We start from the raw sequence: 14,350 nt of genomic DNA, 5'->3' as shown, positions 1-14,350 counted from the left end.
ACAGACCTCCAGATTCTATCTGCCTCCCCCCCCCCCCAATACCCAACTCCATATAGTGAGGAGAAAAGAGGCTCAACCGTACAAGTAGTTTATTGAACTTTTTCATTTTAAAAAAATTGCTCCCATGGAGCTTTCTTCTCTCCTCTCCTCTTGTAAATCCATCCAAGGTGGTGGCCATTAGTGCCTCCTGTCCTGTGGGAGTGAGTTCCATAGTTCAACTATGTTCTTTGTGAAGGAGGACTTTCTTTTTATCTGTCCTGAGTCTGCCAACATTCAGCTTCACTAAACATCCACAAGATCTAGCCTTAGGAGGGAGGAAAAAAAACTCCCCCCCACCCATATTTTCGAGTTAGAGGGCTCAAAGAAAGGTAGAGGTTCTTTCCCCCCAATCTCCACCTTTAAACGAATACAAGCACCGCTTGGCTAGAAGAAAAATTCTGTGAAAGCCAAAGTCTGGCTTACTATTTTGGGTACGCCCCAATAAATACCACTGTTTCAAGCAGAAGATCTCACTGAACTGCCAAAGAAGGAACTTTGCAACTGTACCAAAGGAAGCAACTTTTTCAGCAGGGGGTCGGTCTACTGTCCCTCAGACATTGGGGGGGGGGGCGGACGGACTATATTTTGGAGGGGGAAAATGAACAAATTCCTATGCCCCACAAATAACCCAGAGGTGCATTTTGAATAAAAGGACACATTCTACTCATGCTGATTCCCGGACCGTCCACGGGTCAGATTTAGAAGGCGATTGGGCTGGATCCGGCCCCCGGGCCTTAGGTTGCCTACCCATGATTTACACGTATATCCACTTCCACGCATGGGCGTAGCCAAGTGGGGGGCAGGGAGGGGCAGATGCCCCCCTAAATCAATAAAATTCAGAAAAATACATAGCAAATTGAGGTTCTGCCCCCCCAAAGACTCCAACAAAAATCCTGGCTACGCCCATGCTTCCACGGATCCTTCTATTTTCACCAATACGTAATTAAAATAAACCATATGAGGTCATTTAAAAGAAATTACAATGAACGGGGGAGAGGAAGTCATGAATAGAAAGTTCCTGTTTCCATTCTGCCACGAGGGATTCTCAGTTCATTTAGGACGCAATCCTACCGAGCGATAGGATCGCCCATCTCCTCCATTAAAGTGAGGGCAAAATTGTAAGGGCGGAAACAGCTTCAGCGAGCCGCCGCTACCATGGCTACGGAAAGCGACGAGCGACCATTCCCAGCCGGCGCCGGAGTGTTCCTAAGCGGTTGCCAAGGGCAACAGGTGACGCCTTTTCCTCCCCGCTCCCTCCCCACTGTGAGCGTTCCAGCTGGGGCTGAGAAGGCGCTCAAGTTCTAGATGGGGGGAAGGCCTTGAAAGCGACGTCGGGGGGGTTCCGGGGTGGGGGAGGGATTGTGGGGTCCGGGAGGAGGGCTAGGGTCTTTTAAGGGTGCGTTTCACTTCATGAAACCGCCCTCTCTGGGACTGAGCTTGGTTGTAAATAAACCACTCAGTGAGAAGGGTCGTCCCAGTTAGGGCTTTCTGAAAGAGAGGAGGGGGCTGGGAAAGAAGTCTCAAGTTCAGGGGGGGGGGTCTTTATAGTAAAGAGGGGGTGATGCCAGCTGGCGACTGGCGTTGGGAATCTCAAACAGGAAATGGTCGAGAAGTCTTAGGGACTAGAATCTTGTCCTGTTTTTAAAAGGTGGGGTGTATTGGGGCCTCGAGTTAGCACTCTAGAAAAAAAGGGGGAATCAGTCGGGTTGGTTGGTAGGGAAAACTTAGGGGTGAGAATCTATTTAAAAAGAAAAGAGGATAATTTGAGCTGAGATCTGGTTGTCTTTAGCAGTAGGAAGATTGATCAGTAGGGCAATAGAGTGGCCTCAGGAAGGACTGGATTTGTGTTGGGGTGAGGCTACACCCACCCACCCACCCCAGGGCCTGTGTTTAGCAACTTCTTAAGAGAAATGATGAGCCGAGTGGTTTGAGACTGGTGGAAGTTCTTAGTTGGATCTGAAGGGGAATCGTGCAGCCTTGCTGGCATTTTAATTGCGGGCAGTTGCTGTCAGTCAGCCCTGGACAAAGACGAGGCTGTCAAATCTGCCTTGCCTTTTCAATTAGTTACCTTTCTTTGGGTTCCCAAGGCACAGAGATGTTTATACCTGAGTTCCTTGCAGCAGCCCGACTTGCTTAGTGGAATCATGGTCCTAGTTTGATGTGAATTGAAGGCAGAGGTGTGTTTGTTCTTATTTCCTACTTGCGAGTGACTAAAAAAAAAACCCAAATCTGCAGCCTTTACCTTTTGAAGCTGCATTTTATCCTTCCAGGCGCTGTTTGTGGTGTGGGGTACGAGTGAGAAAGGGTACCGTTATAGTAACCGAAACGAAGGTTCAGAGGCCCGGTTAAAGGAGTGGTTTTTCCTAGGAAGCGAGGTGGCTCTCCAACACTGTCAATATGCCTATGCACCCAAAGTCAGACCCCCGTTACTTTGTCATGATCCGGCCTCTGCCCATCCCCAGCCAGAAAGGCCTCAAGGTCCAAGCTCGAAGCAACACCATCTACAACTGCTGGGATGTCACGAGAGAGCAGGTCTTCCGGGAGAACTACCATCGGAGAATCAAACAGCTCACGCAACAAGGCTACTTTACTCCCAGCTGGAAGCCCTATCAAGATTTTGGGGACCCTCTTTACCTCGATCCAAGGAAACTCACCCTCTATGGTCTTGGACAGCTCCCACTGGTAAGTATAGTGCTCTCTTAGTATGTTCTTTGCTTGTGATATTAAAAAGTAGGTGGTGGACCTCATTAAGCCATAGAAACCGCACACTGAGGTCCAGCTCTGAGGGCCTTCTGGCGGTTCACTCACTGCAAGATGTGATGTTACGGGAACCAGGCAGAGGGCCTTCTCGGTGGTGGCGCCCACCCTGTGGAAAGCCCTCCCATCAGATGTCAAGGAAATAAACAACTACCTGACTTTTAGAAGACATCTGTTTAGGGAAGTTTTTAAATAATTGATGTTTTATTCTGTTTTTAATCTGTTGGGAGCTGCCCAGAGTGACTGGGGAAACCCAAAATAGCGGTCAACTGCAAAGGGGATTCAGATATTTAATTTGGCACATTTTACTAGAGAATCTTCTGCTGTTCTATTTTATGCAACAAACAATCTTAGTAGTTGTGACCATGGTTTATATTGTATGTGTGGTGTCTGATGATTTTTATGGTTATTGCTGTTTTTCCTTTTGTTATTTTTCCAAATGATGCCATGGCCTATGGCTAGCGCAATAAAAGTCGATGATGATGATGATGACTGGGGAAACCCAGCCGGATGGGTGGGGTATAAATAATAAATTAGTATATTATTATTGTTACATTTGAGACATGATTATTACAGCAGGTAGCACTGGTTGCGAGGTTCTGAATCCTGGGCAAAGAGACCTGAAGAGGCCCCTGGGCCTGAGTTTTAAAGGTTTATCTAAATGGCTTTCAAGTTTAACTAAAGAGCTACCTTCGCCCCTGTGATCTTGCTTCCACTAAGATAAGCTAGGGGTGTGTGTGAGGGGGGAGGCTTTTTGGTGGTGGCTCCACTGCTGCGGAATTCCCTTCCAACCTAACTGCACATGTCCTCAAACAGGCCTTCCAAAATGTACCTGTTCCAGGCTGCCTTTCCATAACAGTGCTTTTGCGTTGCTGCTTTCTGAGCCTCTTAGGATTTGTTGCTTCTAATGTATCGTAATATTTCCCATCTGAATAAAGGTGCCTCCTTGTGAGGGCTGCACGCAAAAAGGTGGCCGATAAATACTTGAATACCAACAACAACAATGGAAGGCCAATTAAAAGAGTGTTATAAAAGCAAATAAAGGTGAAATTAGGGGGATCCGTATAGATAAAAACAGGGTCTGATTTTATATGGCGGGGAAATCCTGGGCTTAAAAATACCTCTTTACAAGGCATCCGAAGCGATTGATAGTTGTTCTTTCATATATAGATACCAGGAACCTCTTTTTCTGGCTGATTAATGGAACAGGACGATTTGTGCCCCTCAGAGAGCTTGTGTTGTCAGGTTCAGAAACTCAGGTGAGAGTTTGGGGTCGGCCACCCTCAGTGCTGGCCTAGCCCCAACATTTCCCCTCCATGTTTAACTCTGTTTTTAGAGTACAGCGCCTCTAGCCTACTCTTGAAAGTGCTTGCTGAATGCAGTCTGTTCTTGCCCCCCTCTCTTCCGCATCTGTCCCCAAATGGCCCAGCAGAGCCCTGTTAGTATTCATTTAAGGACTGTGAAATGACCCATTTTGGTTTTAGATTCCCGGCTTCTGCTCTCCAGAGATGGGCGTGCATTAGGCAGCCAGCTCTGATTCATTGAAAATCAAGGAACGTTGCGTCCCCAGACAGGCTTTTTGATTACCTGAGTGTTCCAAGCTCTGTGTTAAAAGGTCTGGTTTGATTCCTTAGTGAGCCGGCACAGGGGGATATTAGTCCCCTTTTTATCCGTTCAGAGAGTTAATTGCCATGGCAAGCTTGTCTGCGATACCCAGGAGCCGGCTTGTTGACTTCTTCCAAGTAAAGAAAGGTGACTTTTTCCTTTCTCTTTCTCTCTCTCTCTCTTTTTCTTTTTTGGACACACTTAAAACATTTCTGTTCTTTTCAATTTGGAGCATCATGGATGCTTCAAGCCTGCTCTGCGCTTGTAATCAGACCCCGCTGGGTAATTGTGTTCTATACAGAAAGAAGATGGGTAATGAGATGAGTAACTACATCTATCCAGGAAGAAAATGGAGCCATTTTTGTTGACTGGCGTAATTTCTGCACCTGTAGTTAGATCCCTCAGTTGGCAGGCTTTGAATTAAGTGGGGGCTGTGGGGTCAGTAGCCATGGCTCATTCCCGCATGTGCTAAGAGGACAAAGGGCTCTTTAGGACAAAGGACTCTTTAGCCTACTCTTTCTTGGTCAGAACAACAGTATAGCTGTACCTTGGAAGTCGAACAGAATCTGTTTCAGAAGTCCGTTCGACTTCCAAAACGTTCGAAAACCAAAGCACAGCTTCTGATTGGCTGCAGGAAGCTCCCGCAGCCAATCAAAAGCCCTGTCGGATGTTCAGCTTGCAAAAATAGTTCGCAAACTGGAACAGTCACTTCCGGGTTTGCGACATTTGGGAGCCAAAACGGGAACTACCGGTAAGCTGTTCGACTTCCAAGGAACAACTTTAGAGGCTTTGGCAGACATTTTATTGCATGCTGTTTCGTATATTTATTTAAAGGATTTATATACTCATGAATCTTCAAAGCCTCTATTCGGTTTGCACAATATATGCATTAAAATTACCAGTCAGCGCAGATATTATTATTAGGAAAGATCTTGAAAATAAAACTGCTGACCCTCTGAGAATTCTTGGAGAACAGGTAAGGTCCCTGCAAACTGGAGGCATGCAAATTGTTATGTACTGAAGTTCTCACCCTGGGCCAGCAGGGGGATACTGTAGATAGTTCGGGTCCGCATATGCAAATAAGGGATCGAAAGTGACGTTTAGTGATTGGATAGTTACAGAAAATGGTTACTGTTGCGTTCTAGTGGAGCTCTATATAAGCAGGCTGGCTGAACCCTTCAGTTCAGTTCTGTTCTGGCCTGTGAATAAACAAGAGCTGTTTGAAGAATCACTGTGTCGTCTGATATGTTCACCCACAACTTAACACAAATGTTGTCCCCATCTTCAAAAAGGGGGAGAAGACTCAACCACATGATTTCGATATCAGGAAAGGTCCTAGAACAGATAATTAAATATTCCGCCTGTGAGCATTTAGAGAAGGATGCTGTGATTACTAAGACCCAGCATGGATTTCTCAAAAACGAGTCATGCCAGACCAATCTCATTTCTTTTTCATTTTTTGATAGAGTTACAGGTTTGGTGGATCAGGGGAGTGCTGTGGGCACAGTGTATCTTGATTTCAGTTGGAATCAACAGGTACTTGTTGAAAAGAAGTAAAAAAGGGGGGGCTAGTAAGGGTAGGAAGGCTAGTAATTTTTGTATGCCCATTTGCAAGGCTGAGTTTAGCTGCCAGAGTGTCTGGGAGATTCAATTTGGCTAGGGTGCCAAGGAGAATGATTTGGACCCCTAGGGTCGTCTAGGGTGAACTTCATTTCCCAGTATATTCTGGGTCGGAGAGCAAGTTTAAATTGGCGTGGTGCAGGTACCGTATGCTCAATGGGTTGTCTTCAGCAGCATCAAACCCACAATCAGAGGCATACAGAGATCATTATATTCCCATATGTTTCAATCTCTGTCAAAGGCCGCTTGTTTAAGACCGGGAGAGAGTAATGTCTGAAGTTGTTGACAACTGAACCATCCCCGGGATCAAGGCTGTTTTGGCTTTTCACTGCACAACTGGCACACACACTTCCCTAACACTTGGCCATTTGCTCTGTGTAATTAAAGCCTGCTGTTGTCTGTGGGCAAAGTTCAGAAGTGGCCTGGAAAAATGAGCTCATTTTTAAACCATCATCAGAGCTATTTCTAGAGGATGGCTTTGTCCTTCGGTGTCATCAAGCAGCCAGCCATAGCAGTTAGCCATGACAGTTATCTATGACAAACGAGAAATGGGGGACTCCTTAGCCAAGGGTATGTAACTCACGGCTTGGGTCTGTTTGTTTTCCTGACCATTTCCAATGGCTTCCCGACATTTTCTGCCAAATGACCTCTGGCTTGCTTTTGTCATGCTGCCAGCATATGATGGCTTTGTGAATCAGCCTTTCCGAGTGGCTCCTTAATGCTGATGGGTTAGGCTCAGTTTTAATGTACACTTGCATTTTCCGATGTGGTTTTTTTCCTGCCTGTTCAGCGCAGCTGCTAAGCTTGCCCCACGACAAAATATTTGAAGTCTACTGTGGCGCGCATGACAAGTTTTCCAACTCTACAATTCTATGACTCTAGGGTGGTTGTGAGAATAAAATGGAGACAGGTGGGATATCTGTCTTCGGGGGAAAGTTGGGATGGAAATGTTGTTATTACTGTTGGTTTTCAGCTGTGGGAAAATGATCTTTTGCATTGGCGTGTAGCCAAAATGCAGCCAAGTGTGTGTTTTTCAAAAGAGAGAGATCTTGTGGAGCGCTTTCCCTTAAGTGATCCAAATCCGTTCCTTTCCCAGGACCGGTTCAGGTTACAAAGCAAAAAAGTGCATTTCTGCTGCATGCCAGTCATTTAGTAAATTCTCGTTCTTGCTTCATCCCAGGCCTGCAGTCACCACGGCTGATACACAAGAGCACCAGTCACACAGCCAAGGGGTAAGGAGTCCCCAAGGCTCTGTCTGTTTCAGATAGACCGTCTTGCGTTCAGAAAGCAATTTCGAGATACAGAATTTAGGTCCTTAAAGATAAGGACCACCGCTCAGGAGTAAATTGGTAGTCGAGGCAGGTGAGAGAATATGCAGAGCGATAGGCTCCATCTGCGTGGTTCCAGTCACAAGTTTGGCAGCTGCATTTTGAACCAGCTGAAGTCCCCCCCCCCCACGCTCTTCTGCAAAGGCAGCCCCACGTGAACTTTACTGAAGCACAAGTGGGTGTCGCCCCGGGGTGGACAATGATCATGGGACCAGGTAGGCTGATGTCAGGCGTCAGGGAACCCTACCACCCACCCACTCACCCACGGCCAGCTACCAGAGATAGAAAGACAGGGAAAGCTCTTTACCAAAGACTTTTATGCAATATGCACAGAGAAGGGTTTAGAAAGTTAGCCTCTTGGACTAATGGCGTTGCTCCGAGTAATCTCCCCCGCATCTTACTTGTCAACAGCACCACCCGCCTTACAGTGGCTGCTTAAGGCCAATTGCCTCTTAGCTCTCTGCTCTCCTACTTTCACTGCCCATCAGGTTCTGGGGGAAGGGGGATCTGGAATGCTCTCTAATAATAATGTGTCAGCCAGCTGTCCCTCCTCCCCTCCTCCCATTATCTTCCAGCTTTGCTCTGTCCCATCTTCTGCCAACCTAGCAATTCGAAAGCACGCCAGTGCAAATAGATAAATAGGTCCCGCTGCGGTGGGAAGGTAAATGGCGTTTCTGTGCGCTCTGGTTTCCGTCACAGTGTCCCGTTCCACCAGAAGTGGTTTAGTCATGCTGGCCACATGACCCGGAAAGCTGTCTGTGGACAAATGCTGGCTCTCTTGGCCTGAAAGCAAAATGAGCGCTGCAACCCCTTAGTCGCCTTTGACCAGACTTGACCATCCAGGGTACTTTACCTTTTTAGCTTTAGCTTAACACCTGTTCTACCTAGGAAAGTGGTGGGGACAGGCATTTATTGCTACAGCAACCTCCTTGGCATCCAGGAGCATTCCCAAGCTTTGTTGTTGTTGTTTAGTTGTTCAGTCGTGTCCGACTCTTCGTGACCCCATGGACCAGAGCACACCAGGCACCCCTGTCTTTCACTGCCTCCCGCAGTTTGGTCAAACTCATGCTGGTAGCTTTGAGAACACTGTCCAACCATCTTGTCCTCTGTCGTTCCCTTCTCCTTGTGCCCTCCATCTTTCCCAACATCAGGGTCTTTTCCAGGGAGTCTTCTCTTCTCATGAGGTGGCCAAAGTATTGGAGCCTCAGCTTCACGATCTGTCCTTCCAGTGAGCACTCAGGGCTGATTTCCTTCAGAATGGAGAGATTTGATCTTCTTGCAGTCCATGGGACTCTCAAGAGTCTCCTCCAGCACCATAATTCTTATCTGCCTGTTGTCTTTGTCCATGGAGTTTTCTTGGCAGGGATACTGGAGTGGCTTGCCGGTTTCTGCTCCAGGTGGGTCACATTTGGTCAAAACTCTCCACTATGACCTGTCCATCTTGGTTGGCCCTGCACAGCATAGTTCATAGCTTCTCTGAGTTATTCAAGCCCCTTCACCACGGCAAGCTAAGCACCTGATTTTTAGATACCGTATTTTTTGCTCTATAAGATTAACTTTTTCCTTCCTAAAAATGGGAAATGTGTGTGTGTGTTATAGAGCGAATGCAGGCTGCGCAGCTATCCCAGAAGCCAGAACAGCAAGAGGGATTGTTGCTTTCACTGTGCAGCGATCCCTCTTGCTATTCTGGCTTCTGAGATTCAGAATATTTTTTTTCTTGTTTTCCTCCTCCAAAAACTAGGTGTGTCTTGCTTCCGGGGTGGCGCCATCGGTAATGGCGGATTCCCTCTGATCCGGAGGGACCAGCTCCACGGAAAACGGGTCTTTCCCGCTACGGCGAAGCAGGGACCCTTTTACAAATCACAGGCGGATGAAGCCTGTGACCATGGGACTCGGCGGGCACCTTTAGCGCCCCCCCAACCTGTAAAGGAACCCATTTACAGGCTCTGGAGCGAAGAGGGGGAAGTGGCGCGGTGCTGAGAGTCAACTGCTTCTTCCGTGGAGCGAAGCCACACAGCCGTTGCCGGAGAGCGCTGCCTTTTTCCTGGGACAATTTGGCTTTTAAAACAATTACCCGTGAGTACTTTAATTTCGGACAATTGGACTTTGAATAATGACCTGCAAGTAGAAAGGAAAATTGGACTAAGAAATTCATCTCAATTTGGCACTGAAACGGGAAGGTCTAAACAGGAAGTCAGCCTTCCGTTTCTTGTAGATAGATTAAAGCAAAGATATGGTAAACTAGAGTTCAGAAAATCACTTGTAAAGGATTAACTTTCATCATTTAAAATTGTTGAACCCCCTTTGGAAGCAGGAGAAGAGGGGGGATTTTTTTCTGGACTGTTTAAACCTGCAGAAAGAGTGTAAAGCAAAGTAATTTTCCACCGTCTTGATCCTGGGAGCAGGTGTCAGGACTGACGTTCTTTGGGAAGCTCATTGACCAGAGACAAACGTCTTTGACAGATAGTTAAAAGAAGAGAAACATCGTGATTCCATTGTTCTCTGCATTTTAAAGGAACAAATTTTGACAAAATATCTGAAAAAGGAAACTTTGTTGTTAGATCTGCCTCTAAAAGAAAAGAACAAATAGAAGTTCTTCCCCTAGAGGGAGCCTGTGAAACTGTTATTAAATCTGAATCGGGGAGCTCTACAGCTGCAACAGATTACGATCGTGGGAATAGACTTCTGACCTTGCAGAACAATGTATTCAGAAGCTCTGATGAGTGCTTTCTGCAAAACAAGTGCCCTACTGGAACAGCTACATGAGAAGACGGACTTGATGACTGCTGTGATTGGAAATTTCGGACAGGTAGTGGGTAACTATATAGAGCCCACCCAGGAATCAAATCAGGAGTGTGCTCTGACAGTTCAGATGAGGGAAGAGGATGTTGTTGAACCTCGGGCGCCAGAGATGGAGGGAGCTGTGGCCCAGCAGAAACATGAGTACCTGGAGCTGACAAATGAACTTGGAAAAAGCCAGATTTGGAAAGATAAAGCTTGGTTTGGTTTGGAAATGGGGGGTTGGATAGACCCCCCTATGCAGAGATGTTTGGACTTTTCAAGTCTGGCAATGGGCCGTGAGATGTTTGGGGTTGTGGGGGCTCTTAATTCTGGAGGGACTTTGAAGCATGTTTTTAAATACCACATGGAGTTTAGTGTGGAGCATGGAAAAGGGATTGATTTGTCGAGAAGGGTCAAAAACACTGTCAAGTTGGAGTTCCCACGAGTGAAAGGAGCAGGAGACAAAGTAAAGTACAGGTATAAATATGAAGAAGAGCCGCGGAAGAGACATGGAAGAGACTTAAGGGCCTCGGACATAAGATTACCAGGTTAATGCGCTAGATTGATGAGATAGAAAGGACTGACAAAACCCGGGACCAGGAGGAAGAGACGCTGGATGAAGATTGGAAGAAAAAAAATTTTTTTTTATTAGGATTGCCCTATAAAATTGATGAATGTTAGAAAAATGTTGGAATGAAATTATTTGGCTTTAGCAAAAATGTTAAAAGAATTATGTAAGAACATCTTATGGTTATGAGAAATTGGTATAAATAAGATCTAAGTTTTAAGTTTTAGGGTCTTTTATAGTAAGATAAGGTTAAAATAGATTAAGGTAATGTAATGACAGAATATTATGAAAAATGGAAAGGATTTGCTGTGACTATTAACAATTAGGATACAAAAAAGGGAGGAGTGAGGAGGTCAAAGAAAGAAGGTAATGACAGATAAGGATTTGATTATATTGGATTTATTTTTAAATTTTTGTGGCTTATTTTTGCCTTTTGATTGTGTTGTGTTACGTGCTTTGTTTTTATTTTTTTATTTTGTTTTTTATCAATTTGTATTGTTTGATTGTGGATTGTTTCTCTTTTTTTCTCTTTTTCTTCTCTGTTTTTTCTGTAATTCTAAAACTCTTAATAAATATCATTAAAAAAAACCACAAAAACTAGGTGTGTCTTGTGGTCTGGTGCGTCTTATAGAGCGAAAAATACGGTAGTTAGATGTTTGTATCAGCCATCGGCCTTTGCAGTCCGAGTACAAAATACATGTACAGACAACTTAAGCACTTCTGAAGCGTTCCTTCTTTTGGCCGACAGAGGGTTGGCAGGAGCCCGGCCTTGGGACGACTCTCCTTGAGCCCGATTGCTCAGAACAGCCAATTGCCCTCGCCGCGAGTTTTAAGAAACACTGTAATCCCAACCGCCCTCCCCTCCCTGCAGGGTGGGCTAAAGATGATACTGTCAAGTGAAAACAATGATTTAATGGCTTTGTGACATGAAGGCCCCGGGACTAATGGAACACAACCTAGAAATCGAAGCCGAGTGAATGTTTTAAGGCTCCTAGGCTGCAATTATGATACAGTCTCTGCCTGCAGCTGTCATTACAATCACAAAATGTCAGCAGCGATTAGTTCTCTTTCAGAAGGTCAAATAACAATGGCGAGGAGGATGCCTGCGTGGTGACAGTAAGCCTGTACCAGTGGGCAAAAGTGTGGACAGCTCTCGTGATGCTTTGCAGTTTTGCTGCAATAGGACCACTCCTCCTCATGTTAGCATAAAGTTATTCCGGGGCCGGGTTCAAGCGAGAGACCAGCATCCTCCAAGGCAGCAGATCTCATGTTTCCTGCAATTTTTTTTTATATAACAATATTTAAACCAGAACATACTGCTGTGCATTTCTGAATTTGACAAGATCTCGGGGCTCTGTTTATCAGGCCTCCGTTCCCTTGGGGAGAAAGATGGCTGAAGGCATTTCTGTAATGTGCTTTTATTTACAGATATAAAAGGTGAGCATAAGGCATATACAGATTTATCTTTTTGCTCAGGCAGCCCAGTCAGATGAGTGGGGTACAATTATTATTGTTGTTATTATTATTATTATTATTATTATTATTATTATTATTATTATTATCATCCTCATCATCAGTATCATTATCATTATTATCACCCATTGAATCAGCCCCTGTTTTGTGGGTCCGAATCTTTTATTTGTTCTTGTTTGCTCCTAAGTATTTTTAGACTGCATTTTTATCAGTTTTAGGATGCATTTTCGTTTTAATTGTACTCCCCCCCCCCATTGTACACCACCTCAAGGTCTTTAAAAAAAACATTCCAGTTTATAAGTGCTTTGAAATAAATAAATAAAATATAGGTCAAATAGTTGTTTATTTCTTTGACATCTGATGGGAGGGTGTTCCACAGGGTGGGCACCACTACCAAGAAGGCCCTCTGCCTGGTTCCCATCAAATCTCCAGAGAGGCACCCCAAGACAGAATCATAGAGTTGGGAGGTCCTAACGGGTCCACAACAATGTGGAGCTAAATCACAGCTCCAACCAACCTCTGGTTGGAAACCTCCAATGAAGGAGAATCCACTATCTTCCAAGCTTCCACTGTTGGTCAGCTCTTGCCGTCAGAAAACTCTTCCTAATGCTTGGTCAGAGTGATCCTTTGGATGCTTCTAATTTTCCAGAGCTCTTTTCTCTCTGTTTCAGCTTTTCTCTAAACTGCCGTATCTGTCTTTCAGAGCCTCAACCTGCTTCTATTCTTTGCCTTTTTAAATATACATAATGTCACTGCATGTCCCTGCCTCCTACGTGTGTTGCAGAAATATCTGTGTACAGGAAGGGCGAGCATGGGTTTTGTAGTTCAGAGCCACCAGGTCATTCATCAGCATTTTGGTGTGATATCTTCCCAATATACACATTTGTGTATACAATATTTTTTCCCCTAAAGCGCACATTTTTTTGCAAAACGGGTTTCCATTGGCCTGATCCAGCAGGTTCAGCTTACATACTTGCTCATTTTTCTATGTTATTTTATGTATTTTGAGGCAAACTTTGCCCCAGCGTGTGCACAGAACTGCATTTGCAAACTTTGAAGGAGTGCAAATTCTGAAAGGATGGCTGCCGTTTCGGTTTGTGCATTGTTTAAGAAAATCAGAAGACTGTCTGGGGGAATGGGAGACGAAAGACGAAGAGGTGAAATCAGTTATGATTAAATGGGCACATAATATTATGCTGGAAGCTTGGGAAAGGTTATGGAAAATTGATTTAAAATTTATAGATTGCTCCTTGCTGAAAGAAAATTATATGAAGATGATGTATAGATGGTATATAACACCAGTACACCTAGGAAGAATGTACAAAACCAGTTCAATTATGTGTTGGAAGTGCAAAGAAAAAGAACGGAACTTTTATCATATGTGGTGGGATTGTAATGAAATTAAAAAGTTTTGGGAAATGATATATAACGAACTGAAGAAAATGTTCCAACTAACATTTGTTAAAAAACCTGAAGCATTTTTGTTAGGGATTGTAGGAAAAGACCTGCCAAGGAAATTGAAAAATATCTTTATGTATGCGACACCGGCGGCAAGAGTCTTAGTAGCACAAGGATGGAAGAATGAGGAAATCCCGACTAAAGAACTATGGCAAGAGAAATTGATGGACTACGCAGAATTGGCAAAATTGACACACATACTACATGACAAGGATAACTGTAATTTTAAAGATGAATGGGAAGCCTTTACAAAGTATTTAAAGAAACAACAAAATGAACTGGACTCCTTGGCAGGCTTTGAATAAACATTCACAAACTTTTTATTGATAACACTCAGATAAAGTAAGGATCTGTACAGTTTTGTAGCATGCAGAAAATAACATAGGTTGATAAACCAGAGAAAGGAGCTAAGGGAAGTCGGGGGGAGAGGGGGTCAGGTTTTTGGGGCGGGGGGAGAGGAAAAACGGGGGGAATTTAAGGATGATATGTTTTTTTTAATAAAATGTCATGCAGAAATAATTAATAAAAAATATTAAAAATAATTAAATAAAGAAAATTAGAAGACTGGCCAGATCAGGGTGACGGCCCATCTAACCCCAGTGTAGTGGATTGGAGTTACTCGTGCGTAAACTGTCCCCGTTTGGGAGCTTAACTGCCTGGTTTAACCGTTTTGACTGTACAGCCCATGTCAGCGTGGCTGCCTCAGTCGCTAGCAGAATCT

The 14,350-nt window shown here is 44.7% G+C and overlaps 1 protein-coding gene across 2 annotated transcripts in view; it reads left to right on the top strand.

The window, feature by feature from the left end:
* Window positions 1-1,385: 1,385 nt before the first annotated feature.
* The window catches only part of CCDC60 (coiled-coil domain containing 60), a 58,457-nt gene continuing 45,492 nt past the window's right edge, over window positions 1,386-14,350 (top strand). Inside the window, exon 1 of one of the 2 annotated variants that reach the window (XM_081175272.1) lies at window positions 1,386-2,721. In XM_081175272.1, the coding sequence (XP_081031398.1) occupies window positions 2,437-2,721 (285 nt within the window). In that variant the 5' untranslated portion in view covers window positions 1,386-2,436. The remainder of the gene's footprint in view (window positions 2,722-14,350) is intronic. The other variant, XM_081175273.1, reaches the window with a different exon arrangement.

The sequence above is a fragment of the Podarcis bocagei genome (genome assembly GCF_964188305.1).
Source record: "Podarcis bocagei genome assembly, chromosome: 16".
Classification (NCBI taxonomy): domain Eukaryota; kingdom Metazoa; phylum Chordata; class Lepidosauria; order Squamata; family Lacertidae; genus Podarcis; species Podarcis bocagei.
This window is presented reverse-complemented; position numbering and strand designations above follow the sequence as displayed.